We start from the raw sequence: 26,295 nt of genomic DNA, 5'->3' as shown, positions 1-26,295 counted from the left end.
AAACACTTCTCCCTAGGCCTAAATAGGTTCAAGGAGTTGAGTTTTCTAAATGTGGCCCCTATCCCTCCTTACATCAGAACAGCCAAGCACCCCTCCTCACAGGCCAGCACTTTCCCCAAGGAGTACTGAATCCAGGCATCCATCTTCCGTCCTCCCCACCCCCAAACTGCCCATCAATAACATGTCCCGTTCTCAAACTCCTGCTGCATCAAGACTTTGACCCATCTAGGCTAGCATCCTGTTCCCCCGGCGGCCAACCAGATGCCCCTGGGAAGCCCGCAAGCAGGACCTGAACACAACAGCACTCTCCTCTCCTGCAGTTTTCAGCAACTGGTATTCAGAAGCATACTACCTCTTGGCTGTGGAAGAGTATAGCCATTGTGGAGAGGATCATCAGTGATTGCATGTGGAGGTCAGAACTATAGTTGCCTCCTGACAACATTCTGACTCAAATGAATAATAATAATAATAAATAATAAAATTTTATTTATATCCCGCCCTCCCCAGCCAAAGCCGGGCTCAGAGCGGCTAACAACATTAAAATGATACAACATTCTAAAATCATTTCATTATAAAATCAATTCAAATCAGATTAATGGCAGCCATTGGGCTAGAGTCCTGTGAGGATTGCCAAAGGAGGGGGTCAGGCTGTGCCTTGGCCAAAGGCCTGGTGGAACAGCTCTGTCTTGCAGGCCCTGCGGAAAGATGTCAAGTCCCGCAGGGCCCTAGTCTCTTGTGACAGAGCGTTCCACCAGATTGGAGCCACAGCCGAAAAAGCCCTGGCTCTGGTTGAGGCCAGCCTAACCCAGGACCTCCAAAGTGTTTTCGTTTGAAGACCGTAAGGTCCTCTGTGGGACATACCAGGAGAGGCGGTCCCATAGGTAAACAAAGAATTGCTTAGTTATCCTGCTTAGTGGCACTGCAGTCCAGAGACTGGTCAAAGCCTCTAGGCCAGGCTTCTTAACGTTGTTGCTGGAGACAGAAACACCAAACATCAGGATAAATCTAAGTAGCAAAAGAAGCAAATAGGACAAACTAGGTCCTTGATAACCAATAGCCCTGCTCACACCTTCAGAATCTGCTCACTACATATGTGGATCATGGACAGAAAAAAGATGATGTTTCTACTGTTCCTGCTGCTCTTCCACCATTTGAATGGAAGATGGGAATGGTGCCTACATCCAAAGAATAGTCCACGTATATGGTCTGTGTGTACAATTGGGAACCCATATCATCTTCAGGTGCTTACAGTGTTTACAGTGTTATGCTCCTATAACTTAGTACACATCTTCCATAGAATCAAGAGAGGTCTTAAAAAAGGTAAAAGGACCCCTGGCCATTAGGTCCAGTGTGACCGACTCTGGGGTTGCGGCGCTCATCTCATTTTATTGGCCGAGGGAACCGGCATACAGCTTCCAGGTCATGTGGCCAGCATGACAAAGCCGCTTCTGGCGAACCAGAGCAGTGCACGAAAACGCTATTTACCTTCCCGCCAGAGTGGTACCTATTTATCTACTTGCACTTTGACATGCTTTCGAACTGCTAGATTGGCAGGAGCAGGGACCGAGCAACGGGAGCTCACCCTGTCACGGGGATTCGAACCTCCGACCTTCTGATCGGCAAGTTCTAGGCTCTGTGGTTTAACCCACAGCGCCACCCGTGTCCCTAGAGAGGTCTTTAGGGGCCACCAAAAACCAAAACCTTTGAGGGACCAAAAATGGCTTGCGAGCCATGGGTCAGCTACCCCTGATATTATTGGCTGTGGTTATTTCCCTAATCCTTTTCATAAGGATCCCTAACACAGAATTTGCCTTTTCACAGCTGCTTTACACCAACTCCATGTACCTGCTTTTAGGTCACATGTGGGCCAAGCGATGGTGTGCAACTTTGTGTACATGCTCAGAGGTGCTGAGTGCTATCCAGGCTATCAGAAGTGCTCAGAGCAGCCTGAATATACCCCAGCCAAATACAGAATATACACATTTGTCCCAGCCAAATTCAGAACCAAATACAGTTATTGATTTTTAAAATATATGTGTGTGTGTGTATCTGCTAACAGATTGAAAACTGCCACTGGATTCTTGCCACTTGTCATTTGGGGTCAGCACCTGAGATTAGTCACTCTCAAATCTCCAAGGAATAAATTAAATTTGCCCTGCTTCGCTGTCAACACTGGATTAATGACTTGTCAGCTATATGGAATATCCCTTCTGTGAATGCAGCGCGCAGTGTAGCTTCATCAAAAAGGATGAGAAACATCATCTTTCTTAACAGTATGATAAGGCACACTTGGAAACTGTTACTAAAGGCGCTGTCAAGGGAGAGAAAAATACTGAAGACGTTAGGCTGATGGGCATTTCTCTTTCCTGTATTGCACTTCATTGACATTAATTATGAAATATGCCTCAAAGGCTGATAAATCTGTAATTGTCACATTCGGTCTAAGCCAGATGTTGTTTGGTGCAGAGCAGGCTTTCACCTGTGAAAACAGTTTGCCGATTAAAGACCTGAAGGTGGACATCACACAGCTTATACCCAGCAACCCAGACCAACAAGGCGTTGGTTGTGAGCCTTGCCTAAAACTAACCAAAATATGGTGCAGAGAGGAAAGACAACAGCTTGGAGGGGAAACTACAAAGGAGGCTAGAATGAAAGACTTTAAGAGCCCCATATTTATTCTGGCAAAGGGATTTAAAGAATATGTAAAGGTAGGAAGTGAACTGATGGCCCAGAGGCAGCTTATTGTGGCTCTCCATTGAACTCTGCTCATAACCTTGCAGTATTACCTTCCATTCGCAGTCAGTGCAAAAGGAGCAGGCCAGGCCACCTGTGTGTGACAGGAAAACCACCTTCTCTCCAGGCACAGAGCCAATACCTGGGGGGGTTCTAGCTCCCAAACGCAGAACAGAAGTGACATCACCAAATACGGAAGAGAACATAAAAGGGACAGGACTAGTTATTACTTTAACTGACGGTTGTTCTTGGGGGTTTTTTACAACTACAGTGGTACCTCGGGTTACATACACTTCAGGTTACATACGCTTCAGGTTAGAGACTCCGCTAACCCAGAAATAGTACCTCAGGTTAAGAACTTTGCTTCAGGATGAGAACAGAAATTGTGCTCTGGTGGCGCGGTGGCAGCAGGAGGCCCCATTAGCTAAAGTGGTGCTTCAGGTTAAGAACAGTTTTAGGTTAAGAACAGACCTCTGGCACAAATTACCGTATTTTTCGCTCTATAACACGCACCCGACCATAACACGCACGTAGTTTTTAGAGGAGGAAAACAAGAAAAAAAATATTCTAAACGAAACAGTGGATGTATGATTTTTGTGGTTCATGCTGTGGCCACAGACATGTGATCTGACAGTGAGTTTGGAGTAGCCCAATGCAAAAATCCTGAGGATCCATGTGGATCCATGCTTTGTAACCACGTTTTTGCCCCACTGCAGCCCCAGGCAACAAGCCAAGCGGAGAATTGGGGAAGGGTTGAGTGGTTGGGTAACTGCTTTGCATACAAAAGATCCGGGTTCAATTCCTGACATCTCCAGGTAGGACTGGGAAACCAGGCTGGAGAGCTGCTGCCAGTCAGTGCTGACAGCACTGAGATAGATGGATTGCTGGTTTGACTTGGTATAAGGCAGCTTCATAGGTCTCTAGAATTCTAGCTGAACCAGTCACTTCTCTCGTCTTTTTAATATGCTTAGAGGGGGGAAGCAGCAGAACCAGGAGACTCCAGGGATCAGCAATGGACCCCCTGAAATATTTAAAGGTGCTCCTTCCAATCAGCAGATTTTCCAGCAGCATCCGCTCCTAATTAATTATAGGCCGCTACGATCTAGTTTCAAGGCCCATGCAATTTCAAGGGCATAATCTATAGACCATATCCACAATCAATTCTGGCGGCATGCTTTTTCCATCCACAGCTTCTTGGATGATGTCAGCACACAAAAACAATACCAAAAACATGTCCACAGCTCCCATTTTTATTTGTTTGTGGGGGAAAGGGTCCTCTCCCCCCCTCTCCACCGCATTAGTTTCTTATCTGGTTCGAGTAGATGTAAAAAGTGCTGCATGAAAAGAAATTTCCGAGCCATTCGTCCAAAACCTGACAGAAACACATTAATGATGCATTCAGTGTGAAAACTGACTCCAGGTGCTTCAAGTGATAAAAGGAGTCGTGCAATGGCCTGACAGTATGAAGAATCAGGTCACAATTATATTTTTAGAAGTGATTTTTTGTTCCTTTCAAGCATGCTTGCTTCCCATCCCTTTCCCCCTTCTTTTCTGTCTTCTTTCTCAGAATAACTTGGCCAGTGCTTGCAGAAGGCTGTTTCTAGCCTCAGGGATTTTCACACATACTTCTGTTGACAGAGTTCCTGTATAGCAAGCAATCTGAAATGCCTTTTGTTAAGGATCTGTTCATACCCCCTTTCTGTTCTGCCTCAACATTTGGAAGATCTTTCAGCTGCTGAATCCTACTATTGCACTCATGGAAAAAATTGAATTTGGGGTTGTCTTGCAGAACAGAGCAGGTAAAATTATATCCATAACAGATGCATTATTTCTAGTCCCTTGGTTTGTGGGTTATTTTCTCTACGTGTTTATTTCTCTGCGGGGCAATAAAAACATTTTTAAGAAATCAAAAGTAACTATCAAATGATGAGTGGGAACTAGCAAGCTCTATTTGTTAAAAGTTAATTTGCAGTTTCTTCTGCCAGGTTTAACTTTCGCTTCAAGCATGCAGGTTAAGTAAAAAATAACAATGCTTGATGTGTACTTACTTTTAAGGGCAAAACGACAACTGAAGTGTACCAGGTAAGCAATACACATTGATTCTGTTGTCAGAAAAATTATCTTTACAGAAACCATAAAGCAATAATTAACAAAAAATATGCTTTCCTTTAAAAAAAACACCACCAGATGAATAATAAGAAAATGAGTGGTAAGTTAAAAATACTTTGGGTTTTATTTCACTTAGTCATAGTCACTGTAGATCAATTTAAGTCCAACTCATTTCACTGGCTCTACTCCTCAATTTATGCCATTCTCAATGTACGGAATTAGGTGCTCTTATAAATGTCTGTGTATTTTTGTGCAGCCACATAATCATCCAGTTGCAGAAATCTGTGATTTTGTATGATCTACTTGCTATGTCAAAAATATTTCCTAAATTAAATATGGCTACAAAGGAAGAATTATTTTAATAAAATGAAGACAAGTCTGTACCCAAAATCATTTCCCCATATTATCTTTTTATAGACAATGATAACTGCATTGTGCTTTTTGGGTTTAACAAGTTTTTTGTGATCTTTTTTCAATGAAGCTTTAAGCTTATCTTAGTTAAGAAAACATGAGATTGCATGCTTTGTGGGTTGTGAAACAACCATCCTAGGTCAGGTTCCTGAGGAGTGTATGAGGGTATTTAAAGACACTTAATTGGCCATATATTTGTGCTTTCTGTTGCAAACACCGTTTACAGCATAGTGGCCCGTGCCAGTCCAACAAACTATGGTTTGGTGCAGCAGGGACAAGCAATGAGCTTAAGAAATCCCTCCTCCAGCAAACCCTTCCCTTCTCATGTGCCTGACTACAGAAACTTCCTGGCTTATTCAGCGACAGTTTCCCCAGTATGCTCAGTCTAGGAAACTATGGTTTAATCACTTCCTACAAACCCTGCAATAAACCAGGATAATACTGTGGTTTCTAATACTGGCTTGTAAGAAGTATATAATGCAGAGTTTCTTGGTTCTGACATCAGAGGGAAACTGTGGTTTAACAAATCATGACATCTCTGTAGCTGCACATGTAAAAAGAGGAGGGGAAACTTGTAAACGTTTCATCTTCAGCCAAACATTATCTAGCGCCATCTTTATTCAGCCACCCATCCGTCTACGGCTACATACTCACCGTGCATGCACCGTGCACATGACTTTCCCAAAGAATCATGGGAACTGTAGTTTATCCTTTAGAGACATACAATTCCCATCACCCTTAACAAATTACAGTTCCTAGGATTCTTTGGGGAGTCATGTGTTTTAAATGTGTATGGTGTATATACAGCCTAACATTTCATAGGGCACTGCCCAAAAGAGACTAAGTTTCTCAGGAAGATAAATTCTGTGTTCTAAACAACATTCTGTTCTTCTGAAGAATCACAGCATACATGTATCTTTGTTTATCATTTCTTTTCTCTCTTTTTTGGTGGGGGACGAATGACAAGGTCAAAGTCTACCAAGAAGCCTGAAGGTTTGAATCTTAAGATTGAGCTTACATGCAGTAACATTTCTAATGTAGTATTTTGAATTTCAGGAACAAAGAAGTCTTGGATAATGTCCACGCAGCGCTTCTCCAGGTAACTAAAAGAATGTAGCTCCCAATAAATAAATGAAAGACTTCACTGCATAAGGAATGTTTCACAAGATGTCTAGCAATGAAATGGAGTTTGGCCTTCTCTGATGGATTAAACTTGATGGAATGGAAGTGCAGCCATTCGATCAGGAGGAGGTGATGTCTTACTCTAGGCCTGCTAAAACTGACAAGCCACTTGAGACTTCAGAGGAGATAAAAGAAGAAATAGAAGGGGAGATCCATTGTCGTTTTCTGGAAACAGCTCCAAGACCTTCATTTATGTCTCACTTGACATACAGTGAAACATCCTTGGAACTTACCAAAGTTATTGGCCAGCTGTATGTTGATGGAGAGCCTGAGGAAAACCAGCTGGATGGAGAATTATTATATTCCTCAAATTACAAAGCCACAGACAATCCAGCCCAGCCCCCTTTCCAGTTTCTTCCTAGACCAAACTCTGACAAGAAACTGGGCAGAGCTCCTGAAACCATTCAATTAAAACACAGGTTAAATGCTTGCACATGTTCTTCACGGCACAGGATTAACTCCAAAATTCAGATTGGCGAGGTGACAAACATAGAAGCTTCTTTGTCAGAAGATCAAGAGGAGGAGGAGGACGAAGATGTTTTCACAGAGCTACCAAAGCGCAGGACAGCTTTGGAGAGCCTGCACAAAACGTGCATTTCTCAGACGAAACAGAACAGAGATGGTCACATCAGTAATAAAGGTGTCTTCACAGTCATTGCTGGCAACAATCCCAAAGAGAAGGAACTGAAAGAGCGCAAAATGCATCGGCGGGTAAGACAACATGATTTCATGCTATAAGGCAGAGATGGTGATGATGGGGAAGCAGTCTGAATTCCTGCTCCTGATTCCTGTAACGTGTAACAGGAGGGTACCATCAAAGCCCCTGCTGATAGTAATTCTAGGGGAAGAAAGGATTAAAATGTTGATTGTCTGTGATGCACCTTGTGCATGAGTTGGGGGGGGGGGCTGTGCTAATGTTTTTGGCCCTCCAGTCCTTGCTCAGTTCAAGTATGGACCCTGTTAAAAAGTAGTTGCCAACCAGGAATAAGGAAAAGTCTTAGCATAAGAAGCAGTGAACCCTCCAGTGTTTAGCTCCCATCTATAATTTTGGGGGACGCGGGTGGCGCTGTGGGTAAAAGTCTCAGCGCCTAGGACTTGCCGATCGAAAGGTCGGCGGTTCGAATCCCCGCAGTGGGGTGCGCTCCCACTGCTCGGTCCCAGCGCCTGCCAACCTAGCAGTTCGAAAGCACCCCCGGGTGCAAGTAGATAAATAGGGACCGCTTACTAGCGGGAAGGTAAACGGCGTTTCCGTATGCTGCGCTGGCTCGCCAGATGCAGCTTGTCACGCTGGCCACGTGACCCGGAAGTGTCTGCGGACAGCGCAGGCCCCCGGCCTCTAGAGTGAGATGGGCGCACAACCCTAGAGTCTGTCAAGACTGGCCCGTACGGGCAGGGGTACCTTTACCTTTACCTTATAATTTTATATTTTCTGACCTAGGAAGAGAAAGCAGTATTTTAGATGGGAGTGATTTTCAAACTGCCTTAGCTCAAGCACTCTCTTAAATTTGACATTTTCTGACAACTGGGAGTTAGGTTACATTACCCACACATGACAACATTTATTTCACTGTACACAATTTGAGGGTGTGTGTTTTGCTAACAATAAAACCCCAGAACACATATGCAGGGGCAAATATCTAAACTGACTAAGCTGCTTTTTCAAACTTTTTTTAAAAAAAAGTACAGTCAGTTACTTTTCAGTCCAGTTATGCAGTTAAGTAGTAAAGAATGACAGAAGGTGAGATCATGGAGGCAATTATATTGCACAATCTGTAGCCTTAGGGTGGAGTTAATAAGCAATCTGTCCCAATGGAGAGTTTAAAAATTACAAAAAAAGAAGAAGGGGGGAACCCTATGAATTAAATTTAAATTGTTTAACTGATTTTTTTCACATCTTGAAATTATAAAATTAAGTACGTAAAGTTGGGCTAATGTTTTCAAATACTGCCCAGATGGATGTTTAAATATTTAACTTCATGCTGCTCTGACGCCATATAAAAGTTATACACATGAATCACATTCTCAAAGAACCAGTCAACAAGTTATGCAGTGGCAAAAATGTGATTTCCATTGTTTACACATACAGCCAGTAGCTATGCTAAACACTCTTCTGTTACACGAAGTTCTGGACAGATCTAGTCTGCTCCTCCCTTCACCCAGTGACTAATGACACCAGCTCACCATGGCGAGCGATTTTGGAACTTATTTTCATTAGGTTCATAGGACATGCTCAGAGAACTTTGTTATATAAGTGGAATATACTCATCATACGTACATAAACAAATGAACAAAAAAACCCTGTAGGTTAGGTGAAGGGGTCCCCTCACTGGCGGAGAAAGAGGAGTGCGGGGGGAGCGCACCGCCCCTGGCAGCACGATCCTGGTGGGGTGCCATCGCAGCTGCCCCCGCCCCGCCTGTGCTGGGCACCACGCCTCCACAGGCAGCGTGCCACGCCCCTGCGGGCAGCGCACCGCGCACCATGCCCCCGGGACGTGCGCTAGCCCTGCCCCCAACTGCTTTCCGCCCCCTCCCCTGGTGCCGGAGCATGAAGCTCCATCACTGGGTCCCCTTGCTGAAACTAAATCGGTCCCCTTTTTCTTTTTTAGACTCCGAAGCGTCTCCTAAATATGATTAGCATAGAGCACTATTATTTGCCTATGAAGCAAAATATTACATAGAAACATTAGACTAGCCAGGTAGATCAGGTGAATGGCCTATCTAGTCCACTCACCTTGTTCTCATAGTGGCCGACAAGATGTCTGTGGGAAGCCTGCAAGATGGATCATAGAATTGGAAGGGACCCTGAGGATCAACTAGTCCAACCCCCCAGCAATGCAGCTGTCCCATACAGGGATCAAACCTGCAACCTTGGCGTTATCAGCGCCACACTCTAACCAACTGAGCTGACTAAGGCTGACTGAGACATGTTTGCAAGGGCACTCTGCTCACCTGCAGTTTCCAGCAACTGTTATTCAGAGGCACATTGACTCTGACAGTGAAAACAGACTATAGCCACCATTGCAGTTAGTAGCCACTAATAGCCCAGTCCTCTGCAGATTTGTCTAATCCTCTTTTAGAGCATTCTTTTTAATGCTAAAGATGATTCTGCAAGTAGAAGACTAGTAGATCACAGAAGGAGATGAAGAGGAGTTAACATATAGAGGTAACTGCAGTGTACATGAAGTTGCCTACGAGAGCTTATAATGCAACGAGCAAGTTAGTTTCTATGATGTTATCAAACTTTGTATTTTCTATATCACATGAGCTACAATATGTGATTAAAAGTACAGCGTTTAGGATAAACGAGCTTAATTTTCCTATATCAGAAATTCTACCACACTGCCGGAATACTTAAAATCTCTGTTAACCAGTTACAAAAACAAGTTTCTTTCCCCCCCCCCCATCCCTGTATTTTGAGTGGGGTGGTGGGGGCTTAAAAGCTCTGCAACTCCTTCGGAAGATTTTTAAAAGCCTTGTTCAAAAGGACATGCTAAGTGATGACCTTGATGCTTATCGCCAGCATACCAAACATAAATGAGTATGCTGCAAACAGGATATCCCTTGTACAAGATGAACAAATAAGGAGAGTTTATCAACAGGAGATATTGCTTCACTTTTCGTTCTTGGTCCACGTGAACTGCAAGTCAGTAGTGTCGTGCTCCTTCTGGTATCCAATAACTATTCTGTCCCCATCCCCCATCCCCCAAATTAAATGTTCAGAAAGGCTTTATTTTTACCCCCTAAAAGGGTTTACATTAAGAGCATACACCAGCTGTCCAACAGTGTTTTGATGCTGAGCCTGCCAGTGGAAGGACAGTAAACAGGGAGCCAGTCTAACTTCTCTAGGGAGTTCCAAAATCTGGGAGCAGCCACTGAGAAGGCCCTCTCTCCATGTCCCTACCAAGCGTGCCTTTGAGGGTGGCAGGACTGAGATAAGTCATCCCGCCCCAAAGATCTGAGAAATTGGGCAGGTTTATATGAGGGAACATGGTATTTCTGATAGCTTGGACCTAAGCCTTGTAGGGCTTTATAGGTCATAACCAGCACTTTGAATTTTGCCTGGAAACAGACTGGTAGCTGCCATAATAAGGAAGCCGTATGCTCCCTATAACCAACCCCAGTCAACAATGTGGCTGCAGCTTTTAGTGCCAGTCGACATTTTTCATAACTTTTCGAAGGCAGCCCCACATAGAGTGAGTTGCAGTAACCCAAGCTAGTATTCAACTAAGTTTTACTCAGAACAGACCCAGTGAAATTAATGAGCATGCCTAGTTAGGTCCATTAATTTTAATCGGGTTACTGAAAGTAAATCTTAGTTGACTATCATCCATTACTCCATCAGCAGAAGCAATATGTCTCTGAATGGTAGTCACTGCGGAACAACTGTGGCAGAGGGCTATTGCTTGTGGGTTCCCCATACGCATCTGGTCACTCTTTAGGGCGGTGACCAAACTTGGCCCTCCAGCTGCTTTAGGACAACAGTTCCCATAATCCCTGGCCACTGGTCCTGTTAGCTAGGGATGATGGGAGTTGTAGTCCCAAAACAGCTGGAGGGCCAAGTTTGGCCATCACTGCTTTGGGGGAACATAATTAACGTCTGAATCCATCAGGACTCTTCTTGTGATGTCTTCTGGATATAGAATTTTGAACTAGGTTCGCATAGTAGCTGGGCTATGTTATTGCTTAGAGACGCTACGTTTACTGCCTTGTTTCTGTAAATATGCCAGTATTTATTACGGACTTTATTCATCTAACTGCTTTACAGGAAAAGGGGCTTAAGCTAAAAAGAGTTACAGTGAATCAATAATAAACAGGAATCATTTAACAACCACCTGAAGAGACATGCTCAGAAAATTATATATGATAGAAAGGCAAGGTTACATAGACAGTTGTAATGCTTTATTTTGTGCTTCCTGATTGGCAGACGAATCCAAATCCCGATTAAGCAACAGTAGGATGCGTTCAGGGGCTAAGCCACCACTGCATTCACCAGCTGAGGTGGAACATGGTGGGCAGGCAACAGCCTGCAGTTATACCAGCCTAGAGCTGACTTAGCAATTGGGCCTGATGTCATCAGGTGACAAGGGTGGGACTAGTTCAGTTTGGGACAGTCCATCAACTGCACTTCTGCTGGCCCACACAGGCAAAATATGGACCCCATGCTAGTGGTGTGGCATTAGCAGAACTTTACAGGCAGAGGCTGGCAGTACTGTTTTGGGCTGGATGCAGGAAGACCTCCACCTAGGGATGATGGAGAAATTCGAATCAGGTCGCATTTAAAGGTGGATCTACCAAATCCACACGTTCTGAAACAATATGAGAACCAAAACGCAGCTATCGTTTGAAATTCACACTTATCTGAATTTTGCAGTCCAGTTCTGCAGCTAAGTAAAGCATATACTGGGATAAAGTGTGCAGAAAAATACAGATAGAACAAAAGTGCATATATTAAGGGAGGTTGCACACGGACATGTGTATATTAGATTAAATTGACCCTAAAATGATGATTTTTCATGAGGACTTGAAAAATTCTGTGCTTCAAGTGTCCCCGACAACCCCTTTTTCCTTCAAGCTAAATATTTTTAGTGCCAAGCCATTAACAAAATAGTTTCTACAAAATTGTCTGTTTCATAGAATTGGGCACTTTGGCAGACATCACATGAAGTGTTTGTCAGATTTAATCTAAATTGGTTCTGATGGTTTTTTAGTCAAATGCCGCAAACAAACCACCTTGTATGTAGGTGAACTGCATTGTACCTGTCATAGATTCATGTAGCACGAAACCCAAGCATGGCTCAATCAGGATTCAGCTATTACTCCTAAGTCAACTATTTGTTTAGGGCTTTTGCAAAGAAAGGGATAGAGAGAATTGAAATCACAACAGACATTTTGCTCTTAGTGTTCCCTGTGCCAAAATTATTGTTGTTGTAACTTCAGGTGATTTCATTTAGCCCCTACTACATGTTCCCCCCAAAAGGGACGCAGGTGGCACTGTGGTCTAAACCAGAGCCTAGGGCTTGCCGATCGGAAGGTCGGCAATTTGAATCCCCGTGACGGGGTGAGCTCCCGTTGTTCGGTCCCAGCTCCTGCCCACCTAGCAGTTCAAAAGCACGTCAGAGTGCAAGTAGATAAATAGGTACCACTCTGGCAGGAAGGTAAATGGCGTTTCCATGTGTTGCTCTGGTTTTGCCAGAAGTGACTTAGTCATGTGGCCATGTGACCTGGAAGCAGACAAACGCTGGCTCCCTTGTCCTACAGAGCAAGATGAGCGCCGCAACCCGAGTCGTCTGCAACTGGACCTAAAGGTCAGGGGTACCTTTACCTTTTACATGTTCCCCCCACCCAAGCCAGTCAGAGTTCAACAACAGAAACAAGGATATAATCTTGTTCCCCAACAACCAAGCTGAAGGAAAATGCAACTTCTTCAGTCTATTCATGTTGCCCTTATAGATGAGCATTGCAGATGAAATCATTTTCCCTGCATTGACTCTTCCCTGCACCAAGATACATCTAATATCTATTTAATGGTGTAGCAGAGCCAGCACAGACTCTGTCACTGCCACCTACTGGATAATTAACTCCTGACTTCAGTAAATCCTAGAGATTCTCAAGAAATCTACTACTGTACTCAAAAAGCTCACAGGAACCACTGTGTAACACTTCCCTGTTCTCTCTATCTTGCAAAGTATGACTTGAACAAAAGGTTTGTGATGCAGAATTAGCAAAAGGACCTCTCTTAAGCCAGCCCCAGTGCACATTATCGACCTTCTTACCCTCCACAGCTAAGTAGCACCGAATTGTGTGTTATTTAATTATGAGAACTGATCTGCAGAACACAGAGGTCAATTTCCTAAATTAAGCCATTCACCTTTCCAAACTGCCTAACAATGCTAGACCTTCCAATATTGGGATGAAATTTGGGGACATTGCTGTTGCATATACCACTCTTTCCTATGCCAGGTCCCAGCAGTGATATCTTTCTTGGTGGGACAATCCCAAATCTATACACCTAATGATAAATCACCCAGTGAAACTGGATGGTAGATTTCAGAACTAAGTACTTCTTCACATGACACAATTAATTTTCTGAATTAGCTGCCATTACCTGGGTAGGCTCTAAAAGCAATGATGTTTATGGATAAAAGGTATATAAATGGCTAAAAGCCTTGATAGGCAGATCTCCGTGTCCTGTGTCACTGAATACCTGTTGCTGAAAAGCAGGAAAAAACCTGTTGCCTGACTTTATGACATGCTTTAGAAACCAGAATGTTGGGCTAGATGGGTTTTTGTTCAGATCCTGCTGGGCTCTTAGCAATTCCAAAGCTGTTATTTTCCTCCTCAGCAAACTATTCCTCAAGCCCCCAAAGCACTCTTTTTATTTATTTATTTCGTAAAATTTAATACACTGTTTGATTGGAAAACCCAAAAAACCTCAAAAGCGTTTTACAAGCTAAAACAATAAAATCCGAGAAAACTAAAACAGATTAAAATGACCTCAACTTCCTAAGCATCTGGGTGGGCTTGTCTGAACAAAAATGCTTTTAGCGGGCACCCAAAAGTGTACAGTGAAGGTGCCCACTTGGCATCAATAGGGAGGGAGTTCCAAAGTGCAGTTGCTGCCACACTGAATTCTTTCAAATGATTCTGCTTCCTCCTTCTTCTGACCTTGCTAGCCACATCCCTGCCTCTGAAGTGTTTTACTGCTAGTATTTATTAATTCATTTATTTAATATGTCGCTCTTCACCCGTCGAGGACAGATTTACAGTACCACAGGGTTTAATTGGGGCTCGCTGCCAAGTTAAAAATTTTAAGCTCCCTCTCTCTTTACTTTCCCAAACCAATTTCGCGCTCCCTCCTAGCCCATCACACCAGCTCAGGACCTTCAACACCTCTTTTACTTTCGTAGAGAAGGGAAGGACCCCGTGGTGCCATCTAGTCCGACCCCCTGCAATACAGGAATCTTGCCATCAGCCGTCCCAAGGTGGGCTTGAACCACCATGCTTCTGATCAACAGCTAGGCGCGCTGACCCACTGCGCCACAGCCCGCTTAAGAGAGGTCCATCGAACCCCGCAGACAACCACCTCTTCCCGCCGCCCCTCCGAGAGCCGCGGCCCTGCCTCCCTCACGTGACCGCGAGGCGCCGGCGTGCGCGCGCTCTCCCCAGTACGTAACGCTGTTTCTGGGCCGCCGCCGCCGCCTTCCCACAGGAGGGCGCGTGCGCGGGAAAGACGGGCGGAACGGGAGCGTGGAAGAAAGGGAGACGGTCGCCAGGTGGCGCCGCTGCGCCGTCCAGCCCAAAGCGCGGGAGCGGGTTGCGTCTTCGGCTACGTCAGCAAAATGTTCGCGGCCGCGCGCGCGCAGACGCGCTTCGAGGGGGACGCGGTTAGTGTCGGGTGAGCGCGAGGGCGTGGGGGGAGATGCGCGCGCAGACAACTGGGCGCTGGCTGAGAGCGAGGTGGGGAGAGAAACCGTCGCTCCTGAGGGGAAGAAGCGGAGCGCGCGCATGTTGTGTGTGCGTGTGCGCGCTCGCTCGCCGCTCTCCCCTTTCGTTCATTTCTACGTGGCGGGAGCTGCGGGAAAAGGGAAGGAAGCTGAGGTGGGCGAGCCTGGCTTGGTTCCCCGCTCCCTGTCAAAAGCTGGTGGCACAAGGTGTCTGTTTGTGTGAGCGACACGCGACCCCCTTGGAGTCGCCAATATGGCGAGATGGGCTGGGATGGTTTCGGCGACCCAGCGCCGGAGGCGGCAGGGTTTTTCGGTGCGAACTGCTCCACAGCTGCTTTGTTTGCTTGCGTTTGGTTTCCCCCTGGTCTCAAGGGGATGTTGTTCCCAGACTGTCGTGCATAGATGGCAGCTTCTTTCCTCTTCTTCTAAAGGTATTGATGGTCCTTTCCCCCGACCAGTTTTCGAAGACTGCCATCTCGTCGTCCCTCTCCCAAACTTGAGGGAGGGAGAGGCATTCAGTGTGAAACTGCAAAAACCTAAAAGCCCTTTAAGACAGCTGTAAGGAGAGTCGGTTTTCATAAAATAAGTACCCAGCGATTCGGACACTGGGAGTAGGTAAAAAACAGCAACACAACCCAGCCACATCGAAAAACTATATTTCCTAGTGCTGGTGAGGAACATATGTATTAATTGAGGAGTTGTTTTTGTACCCCATCCAAATACAGAGTGGCTAGAGAAAGGTAATTTGGTTGCCACTGGGTGTTGAGAGAACCAGGGGTGCATTGAATCAGCAGGTAGGGTGGCTGTGATATAATTCAACATGTGCAGCAGATAGTGTGCATTGCATGCTTTGTGATAAATCAGCCCAAGGGTAAAGTATGTACAGAGTGCTCCCCCCCCCCCACACACAATATGCATTTGAACAACTGGACTACTTCTGCTAAGTACATTTCTTTATGACTCAGGCTCTGTCCCTCTTACAACAGCTGAATATAGTCAATCCTCTGTCACTACATCCCCAGGTCCCTCTTAAATTTCAGGCTGTTGCGTGCTTTGTAAAGGCACCAAGCCTCTATTAGGATTTTGAAACATGGTTTATTAAATCACAAATCATTACTTTTGCCAAAACGCCTGCCTCGTGGTTTGCTGTTGGGTGGGCTACTGTACTTTCAGACCATCCCAAGGTTGGTCCTTTATATAAGAACTAGGCATATTAAAGCTGGAAAAGAAGTATAAAATACAAATAATGGGAGATGCCCCAAACAAAAATTGTGTTTTGATACACTACACATGTTTTCTGAAGCAGGGTGGGTTTGGATGAAACAAGACAGAATTTATTAGCTCTCGATTGGATTTGGAGTAAGCAGTGTTAATGGCACAATTTTTTAAAACATTTTTTAAGTCCCCTTGAAGCTTCTATTTAACATATTGGGGAAACACAGTTGCCATACACACTTTCCACCCTGTCCCATAGTTTTTAAAATAAAAGGCGAGAAACCTTGCATTGTCTCACCTAATTGTACCTTTAATAAACTGAACAACTAGTTCCAAAGTATTGTAACTTCCTCGATTAGCAAATTCAGGCAATGAAAAAAATGGAGTCAAAACAGAACAGCTGAGGAACGAAGAGGTGGTTTCAGCATATTCTGGAATATTCTGAGGTTTGCAGAAGAGCAAAAATGAAACAACCCACCCACACCCACACCCCAAAGAAAACAACAACTCAATGTGCTGTTGAGTAATATGCTCAACAGTTATGGAACAGTTACACGTCAACTGAAAAAAAATTGTGCATAGGTGGAAATGGAATTGCCTTCTTCAAGTCTTATACCTCGTGGCAGTGGTGTGGCCCTCCAGATGTTGTTTAACTTCCAGTTCTCATCAGCAGTATGGTGAAGGATGATGGTTGTAACCTGGGAACATCCCAATTCCTGGAGAAGGTATAGGGGGCAAGCAGGAACTCTGAACAGCAGCTCTTGTGCTTGGAGTTGAAAAACACTGCCATGTTTTGCTGCAGGTCCAAACAGGGCTATTGAGGAACAAGTGGAAAATAGGATGCTCTGGTGAATCTTGAGGAGTGCAGAAGTAAGAATTACAAAATGTCTAAATCCTAAAAAGTGTAACCTGCCCCCCATCCCAGCTGTGCTGATGTCTGAGCATATTCGGTGGCCTCCAGAATTCAGAGACCAGACGCCTTGAGCACCAGCTGAAATATGGAAAAGGGGGGGGGGGTGTTAGCCTCCTTGAGCTCTTTAGAGTATCCTGGAGTGAGGCTGGTGTTCTAGTGAAATATTTACTCTCACAGTGGATCTGGCTCTGGTTCTAATTAAGGAATAGCTACAATTAAAACACATTCAGCAACATTTCCTATTTGGCTAGGCATGAAGAGTGAATGAAAGGTGAATGCATTGACTTGGTTCCCAAGTCTATGTTTTTCTGTGTATAGTGCTTGGAAAAAACGCTACTGCCCTTGGACCACTTCATAAGTACCTTTATTATTGTTGTTGTTGTTCTTAAAATGTGTGATTCCACATGGCATTTTAAGGATTTTCCATTAAAAGTTGTACTGGAATAGATCAGATTTGTATTGGTAAGTCTCAGAAAATAGGAAATATTCCTGGTAAATAGGAACAATTGGACTGTATCTGCTATTGAACTCAAAATGCTTTATTTCTTAGTATACGGTACATGGAGTGGGTTCTGCTAAAAGCATGTCCCATTGATATTGTAGTGTTGAGCACCTTAAATACATTTTGGTCACCATTCAAGTCTTTTGAGAAAATGACATTTTTTCTGCAATTGTAGTATTATATGCAGATAACACCAAGCACTTCTTAGCTGGACAAGCTCAGACTTCAGGCTAGTTGTACCAGATGTTGGAGTAACTTGTGAAATAAAACAATTCAGTTATTTGGAAGTGAGGAGGGGGCAGGGAGTTGATTAAATAGATGATGAGGTGGCATCAGCAATGAAAAGGTGAAGATGGGCGGTCCCAAGATAATTCAGGCCCTTCAAAGAGGAATAAGTGTCAAGGCAGTTTTCCTGATTTTTCAAATGGCAACTTTGTAACATCTGTCAACAGCAGTGTCTTTGAAGAGAGTCGATAATGAAATTCATTGTTGGCTGTCATAATGTGTGTTAGAGCAATGGTGCTTTGCTGCAGGCTGTGTGAACAGAAGGAAAGCAAATAGTTGTTAAGAACCAACCAAACTTTTCAATGTCCATTATAATGTGGAAAGCCTGGCCAAAAGTAGATTTCTTTCTAAGACTGCAATATGATTTGTTCATATATGTACCAATTTTGAGCGTTTTCTTTAAAGTATAGGGACTATAACCTGAATAAGACGTTTTCCTGGATAGATATTTGTGTGCCTTGACTATATTTGTCTGTCACCCACATTCTGTGTCCTTTCTGATTTCATGACCAGACTAAATACTTGTTTTTTTCAGTTTATTTCTGAATTGGAATGAAAACTTACTAAACTTTATTTTAAAAACTTAAGTGGCATCCAAGTATTCTCCCTAGATAACCATGCATCCCAGTGATTTTGGTCCAAGGAAAACAAGTCTTGTAAAGTCTAGGAATGCTGCCTTAAATGGTTTATGACATGTGACATGCAGTGTCTTCCTTCATCTACTTTATTCTTCATAGTCCTGTCTAAATCAATTGCAGTCAAATACAGTTTTTCTTCAACTGGATGGGTTTTCTGGTGTTTAGTATTCATATGAAGCTTGGAGGCTATCCATCTTTTGATTTGATTGATTCTCTGATATCCACTATATGACTAATCACAAGTACATCAAGCAATATGGAAATTTGTCTACATAGTTGAAGCAGCGCCTTTCATTTCAAATATATGTTGAAATTCCTACTGTATTTATATCCGAAGACAATTGTTCTGCCTCCTTCCAAAATGGAATGCAAAGCTAATATTTGTGTACTGAACAACAACCAAATGTTTTAAAACCTTGTAATTCATGTTTGGGCAAGCATGTTGCACAAGTGCCCAAATGCAAAAGAAGAAGCAGAATAGTCAAATATGGGGCCGAGTAGAGAGTTAAGCAAAAGTTAAACAAAAAAGACCTTGTGTAAAAAAAATGCTTTTCATATGCCTGATCCCAGTTCCTAATGAGGTAGAAGTCCCTTCACTCTTACACGCTACAAATAGCTCACAGTTTTGTTGTTTAGTGAGTTGGTAAAGCTGTGGCAAAGTAAAAAAGGATTCCCTTTCACTCACATACAGAAGATTATGCTAGCCATTGCAGTTTTTGTGTGTATTTGTAATTTTCTACACACACACACACACACACACATATATATATATATATATATATATATATATATATATATATATATATAATGTGTGTGTATATACATATGTATGCAACTCTATTTAAAATGCTCCATAATCACCCAAGTATTTGTGGCTGGGAAGCAACCATGATATATAACTAGTCATATAAGATATGGCATCCGTGTGTAAAAGCAGTTGTTTGTTTGCTTATTTCTTTCATTCTCTTTCTATCCTGTTCTTCCTCCCAAAGGGTGTGGCAGACAAACAACACCATTTAAAAACAATCACATATCCTCACAGCAAATAATTACAAGTTTGCCAGGAGTAGTATTTTTCAGCCATTAAGTGCCCAAGTTGACAGGAAGGTGTTTATATTCCTCCTGAATATTAATAATGATGGAGACAGTCATGCCTCACCAGGGAGGGCATTCCCATAAGTGGGGAACTGCTGTTACAAATCAAAGGCAGCAACCTACCTGCAGCAGCAGGGTCTCCTAACATTGGTAAAGCCTGAGATGGTTAATATTGGACAAGATGCTCTTTGGGGTACTTGGGTCCTAAGCCATTTAGGGCTTTGTGCACTAGTGCTTAATGCCTTGAATTGGGTTCAGTAGCTCACTGGCAGCCAGTGCTGAGCTTTCAGATCTAGTGACATGGGGTTCCATCTCAGCACCAAGCAACAAGTGCTGAGATGGAATCTTAAAGCCCCTACTCTTAGGACAGCAGTTTCTTGCACTGAGATACTTCACCCTTTAAAAATAGTTATTCCTATCTGCTTGGCCCTCAGATGAGTTCCATGCAGCTGCAGCAAGCCATCCATTTCATTGTTTAATGAGGAGAGATTAAACTGATTACTCCATTGCTGATGCCTCTTGCTGGTCTTCTTAGTGGCAAGAGGTTTTGTTGCTGTTTTCCCACAGTGAATTGCAACTTAAGGAATAGTGGGGTTGGAAGGGACTCCGAGGATCATCTAGGGGCTCACCCAGGCAAGGCATCAGCAACTATGAACCCAGCTGGGATTCATGTAACATTTGCCCAGCTATGCCATGCAGTGAGGCCATACCTGATAGACTTATTTGGTTTGGGGCTGTTACATACCCCCACACTGAAGCAAAACTCTTTATGCATAGTGATAAGTCAGTGCAAAGTGATGGCATGACTTTGGGTGGAACATAGGGGGCATGGGGGCACCTAGGCCCTAAAATGCTCTCAATAAACCCTTACGTTCTGATCTGCTTCATAGATTGAGCAGCAGACTTTGAGTTTAAATAACTGGCATGCATAGATTTTTATTTTATTGGAGGGGGAGCAGAACAGTACTGATGCCTTTGATCCAGGGCACAGTAAATAGTTTCATGACTGGATGGCTGAGTGCTTGCATTCCAACAATTCTACTTACTGAAGTCATTTGGACTGAAAAACACTGAGCAATATCGACAAAAAAGCAAGGATTGTGCGTCTATTCCATTACCCGCTTTTGTGTTTTATAGCTAAGATCACAAGGCTTTTTAATTCCTGTAGATGATGAGGCTGGGCTCTAGCCAACCCTGAATTTTCTACACATTCTGCAAGTGCTTGTTCATATCTGCTGCATTCCTGCTGTTAAGTGTGTTAGTATTTTCCATGCTTATTGCAACATGCTTCTCAGTGAAACCAATGAGTACTTTAAAATGTTGTTATGCTGAATAAGAGGATACAGAGAAATATGAAGATCATTTCAATCCCAGAGGAACATGTCAATGCCTAGTATATATTTATTGTAAATTCTGAAAGAAAGTGTGTTGAGCCACTGCAATATAATGGTTAAGAGTGTTGGGTAGGGGAGAACCTAACCAGCTGCTAGTTCTCTTCAGATGTTAAGGTATGGGGGGGAAGTAGTGGTGATGAGTGTGCCAGCTCTGTCTGCTCCATCAGGAGCAAAACTAGGCTTTATTTCACCTGAGTCAAAGCCTTCTGCAGAGCCTCACTACCTATTTTGGAATGGATTATGTAAGGTTCTAAAATGTTCAGGCAACATCCACATGTATACAAGCGACCCCACTTCAGATTGTTGCCTTGTGACAGAAAACAGCAGAAGTTATGATGGTTGGTGTGGGGCTGGAATGCTCATCCCTACTTCCCCCCATGAGTTGAATGCCTGACCAGGACTTTTATCTTCCAAGCTAATCTACTTCAGACCCTCCAAGTGTCCCTATTTTCTAGGGGCAGTCCCTGATTTAGAGAAGCCGTCCCAGTTTCTAATTTGATCCTGGAATGTCCCGCTTTCCTTAGGACGTCCCTATTTTCATTGTGGAAATGTTGGAGGGTATGGAGTTATCCGACCTTTGAGCTGTCTGAAGGCAGCCTTGTATAAGCAAGTTTTTTAATGTTTAATTATGTTCTAATATATGTCAGAAGCCGCCCTGAGTGGAATGGGGCGTCCCTATTTTCATCAGAGAAATGTTGATGGGTATGCTACTTCAGAAGCCTGTTGTATACTGTTATAAATACAAAGCAGGCTTATTAGATTGGATGAGAGGTGTCTAACTATGATGGTTGTGTGTGCTACTTTACAGTTTTCTGTTTTAAGGCTGTCTTGGCTAAGTCCAAAATCCATTGAGAAGGCCTGTGACTAGACAGACTCCTAGCGAGCAATCAAATTATTGTCGGGATTATTTTATAAGTGGTTTCTCTCCATACATGTTAATAAGCATTCTATATGGAAAATTTCAAGTACAGTGGTACCTCAGGTTAAGTACTTAATTCGTTCCAGAGGTCTGTTCTTAACCTGAAACTGTTCTTAACCTGAAGCACCACTTTAGCTAATGGGGCCTCCTGTTGCCGCCACGCCGCCGGAGCACAATTTCTGTTCTCATCCTGAAGCAAAGTTCTTAACCTGAAGCACTATTTCTGGGTTAGCTGAATCTGTAACCTGAAGCGTATGTAACCTGAAGTGTATGTAACCCGAGGTACCACTATTATGCAGACCTAAGTTTCATTGTTTCACAGCACTGAACATAATACATATTCTGTTTCACATCATATAGTGCAAGCTCTACATTTATAAAATTTAGTGGTGTCTCCTTTTCTGAAGTTCAGCAGTAGTTTGAAGCAGCCCAGTAAAATATATGGACTATTGAGCCTTATTCCAAGCTCTGTTTTTGTGCCAATTTTCCAATTAGTGAATGCCATTTTATTAACTAGACCCCATTAAGCTCCATTCTTTAGTATAATGAAAGCCATTTCTGTTCTCCTTAATTTAATACACAATTCAGAGGGTTATAGAACTAGACAGGAACAAATGTTAATGGAGGGAATAAGTATGATTTTAGATTCGTGGAAGCCCTTTGCAACTCATTTTTGTCTCGTTTCTTGTGTAGGAATTGACTGGGTACCTGGATCCAAAAAGCAGGGCTAAAATCAATCTCCAGCAGGAGAGCCCCCAGTAGCAGAGTTTAAACTCGTAAAAGTCAGGCAGCATATATGTTGTTAGACACTTTTATGCCATTAATCTGCATACAATGCCCCCTTCTTTTCTACCCCTCTTGAAATGAGCAGACCATATATTGTTAAGTACATTTAAAATGTGTTACTTACAGATTCAAAGGTCAATTCATGCATTTATCCAAGCAGCAGCAAGGAGAACACAGGCAGAATGAATACTCTTTGGTAGAAAATACAGAAAGATAGCTCCAAACACATGCTCTAAGCTTGGAGCTTGCTTAGACACGTCCTCCCTGGTAGGTGACATGGCATGGAAAGAGTGAGAACAGGAAGAGAAGACTTCACTTCCTCTCTCATTGGAGAAGGAGAGGCATGATCTAGCTGAGTCTAGGGATCCAGCTCTATTGTCTTAACTCCCTCATGCACAGTTATGTTTGACTGCAATTTCTCACAGTTTATCTCTGGGCAGTAGTGAGATTTGGGGTCTATAGGCAGTGGAAGAGCAAGTGGATGCAGTGAGGTCCACTGAGGGCCCCTTGCCCAAGGGCCCCCCAAAAGCTGGAATCGGCAATGGTGGCTTCCTTAATCCTATGGTTTTAGCAGCTATGGGAGAACAGAGGAGGTAGTTCATAAGGAAAGGCTGCCTCCCTGGACCACTTATCTCACAGCTGGAAACCTACTGAGCCAGCAACAGAGTATAAAGCCACAAGTCCACTTCTTAGTGGGGAAATTTTCTGACAACTACGTAAACAGGGTCCTTCTCTGCTTAACGCATCTTTCTGTAAAGCAAGGTAGTATCTTTGTAGATGATTAATGTAAAATAATGTTTCCTTTTATAACCCCCACCCCACCCCCCACAATCCTCTTGAGGAAGCAAGGGCTCTGTGTTCTTTCGCAGTAAATCATAAATGATGCTTCTGGGACGCGTGCATTTGGTTATACTGATTACCCATCTGTTGAGAGTGCAATATATTTATTCTTCATTATATATTTAGGGTGAGGATACTTTTTGTATCAGTGACTATCTATTTGCTTCTCCTGCGATTTCAGCAGCTTCATAAGAATGCTAAACTACTTCTATTGGGCATGTGGCGTTTGATAGGTAATTCCAAGTTTACATTTCCCACTTGAATACCAACCTGCAAAATTAGAGTTTGCCTCTCAGGGTTACAAAAACGGATACTTGATATCCCTTACAGTGAATAAGTGAAACTAGGGTTTATTGTCTTACTGAACCTTGCAACAACTCTACTGCTTTCCAAATCTGCAGATGTGAGAGGGGGAGGCAAGAAAGAGGGAAAAGAATGAATACATGCAGGTGATGCTAATGAAGGAAAATGTAGCATTCCATAGGAAATTATTTGTGATAGAATTACAGGTACCCCCCCATACACTTCCATGTGATTGACTCATGGGAAAGAAGCAGAAAAAATGATTCAAACCTGGAAATAATGTGAGAGAGCTGGAGAGTCGTCATGGCTCATGAGGAGACTTTCCCTGAGCCTGACATCACTGAGGGCAGAGGAAGCCCCAAAGAGATCAGAGGCCCAGTGGGGCTTTGTTTAGGCTGCCCAGCCTCCCTGCCTAACAGCTGGTGTTCAGGGTAGTGCAGCAGCCACTGCTGCTTTCCTGCGTGTCCTCCAGCCTTCGACTGGCCCCAGAGTTCCAGTTCGAGTTGTGGATATTTTTGGAAACCGTAGTTTTGTTCTGGATTGGAGAGAGAGCAGCAGGGAGGGCGTTTAAAGGGTTCTCCCCCTGTGAAAGTGTGTGGGGGGGGGGGGAAAGGATGCCTGTACATCTTTCCACCCAGTCACCTCACATATTATGTGAAACATCCACATAAATCCTGTGACAGCTTTCGTTCCATTTTAATTCAGAATTAGGAAACCTGTAGCCTTCCAAATGTTGCTGGATCCCAAATCTAGCAATCCCTGATAATTTTCTATGCTGGCTGGGGTGGATAGGAGCTGTAGCCCAACAATATCTGGATCATCACAGGTTCCCTACCCCTCTAATTCATACAAGCAACCTTTCCAAAACCAAGCTGTCGTTCAAATGCTATTTATTCCACCGTCCAAATTTAGTAATATAGGACACAGTCTTGCACTGAGTCAGACCATCCTTCCACCCAGCTCAGTATTGTCTACACTGACTGGGAGCATCTCTCCAGCGTTTCATTTTTTTTTTTAAAAAATTTTTTATTAATTTTACAATTTTTTATACACAATACAAACAAATAAAAAGACAAACAAACATGTATAATTTCATAACCTTTTTTTTTCATAAACCTTACATCTCGGACTCCCCCAAACCTCCCCTTTCTGCATCCAAAATTTAAAAATTTTTTCAGCAAATCCTAACTTTAGACTTCTCAAATATATTCCTTCATTATTCTTTCCTTTAACTTAATCTTTTATCGCTGTAATCTCCTTATCTTTCTAAAGAACCTCAACACTTTAACATTCATCAATTTTGTAATATTTCTTAAGATAGATTTTAAATTTCTTCCATTCTTCTTCCGCCATCTCTTTCCCCTGATCACGGATTCTGCCAGTCATTTCAGCCAATGACATATAGTCCATCACCTTCATCTGCCATTCTTCCAGAGTGGGTAAATCTTGTGTCTTCCAATACTTTGCAATAAGAATTCTTGCTGCTGTTGTGGCATACAAAAAGAATGTCCTGTCTTTCTTTGACACCAATTGGCAGGCAATGCCCAGGAGAAAGGCCTCTGGTTTCTTAGGGAAGGTACATTTAAGTACCTTTTTCATCTCATTATATATCATTTCCCAGAAAGCCTTAATCTTCGGGCACGTCCACCAAAGGTGATAAAAGGTACCTTCAGTTTCATTACATTTCCAACACTTATTATCAGGCAAATGGTAAATTTTTGCCAGCTTGACTGGAGTCATGTACCACCTGTAAATCATTTTCATAATATTTTCCTTTAGGGCATTACATGCCGTAAATTTTATACCGGTGTTCCACAACCATTCCCAGTCAGCAAACATAATATTATGTCCAATGTCCTGTGCCCACTTAATCATAGCTGATTTAACTGTTTCATCTTGTGTATCCCATTTCAGCAGCAAATTATACATTCTTGATAAATTCTTAGTATCGGGTTCTAACAATTCCGTTTCTAACTTTGATTTCTCCACCTGAAAGCCGATTTTCCTGTCTTGTTTGTAAGCATCTCTCCAGCGTTTCAGGCAAGTGACGCTCTCAACTGTACCTGGAGTTGCTGGAGATTGAACCTGGGACCTGCTCACAAGGCAGATGCTCCACCCCTGAGCTACAGTTCTTCCCTTAAATTTTGAATGCGCAAGTACTTTTATCTGTGACGAAATGAATTTTGGAGCATTTGAAAGTCAAATATTGACCAGGAAGTACGGTGAAGTGTTAGCTAGGTGTACCTTTCAGGAAACAAGTTTGAAACCCTTGGCTTACAAGGTATGCCCTCTACAAAGAGAAGTGCTCTTGCTCAGGATTCCAGCCAGCCAGCCATGCCTTCTCCAGGATAATATTGGCTGTTAGGGATCAGTTCAGGCCAACACACATGCACACACACAAACAAAGAAACACCAGCTTGTAGTTCTTGGAGAGCACTCTGAGAACACTCAGTCCTAATTGAGGAACTTTGGTGGAATTATTTCTACTTTTTTCTTTTAATTCAATGGGAAGTGCCCCAAGTATGG

The 26,295-nt window shown here is 43.2% G+C and overlaps 1 protein-coding gene and 1 non-coding gene across 3 annotated transcripts in view; one reads left to right on the top strand and one right to left on the bottom strand.

Annotated features, from left to right (window-relative positions):
- STARD13 (StAR related lipid transfer domain containing 13) overlaps positions 1 to 26,295 on the top strand; it is a 218,240-nt gene that overhangs the window by 18,938 nt on the left and 173,007 nt on the right. The window contains exons 1-2 of one of the 2 annotated variants that reach the window (XM_077927138.1): positions 4,408 to 4,532; positions 6,310 to 7,146. In XM_077927138.1, coding sequence (XP_077783264.1) covers positions 6,475 to 7,146 — 672 coding nt within the window. In that variant the 5' untranslated portion in view covers positions 4,408 to 4,532; positions 6,310 to 6,474. Of the gene's footprint in view, positions 1 to 4,407; positions 4,533 to 6,309; positions 7,147 to 26,295 lie in introns of those variants that run through there. The other variant, XM_077927137.1, reaches the window with a different exon arrangement.
- Positions 9,275 to 9,349, bottom strand: TRNAI-GAU (transfer RNA isoleucine (anticodon GAU)). The gene has a single exon. It is a non-coding gene; the product is annotated as a tRNA-Ile (tRNA).

Source organism: Podarcis muralis, chromosome 4 (assembly GCF_964188315.1).
Source record: "Podarcis muralis chromosome 4, rPodMur119.hap1.1, whole genome shotgun sequence".
Classification (NCBI taxonomy): domain Eukaryota; kingdom Metazoa; phylum Chordata; class Lepidosauria; order Squamata; family Lacertidae; genus Podarcis; species Podarcis muralis.
This window is presented reverse-complemented; position numbering and strand designations above follow the sequence as displayed.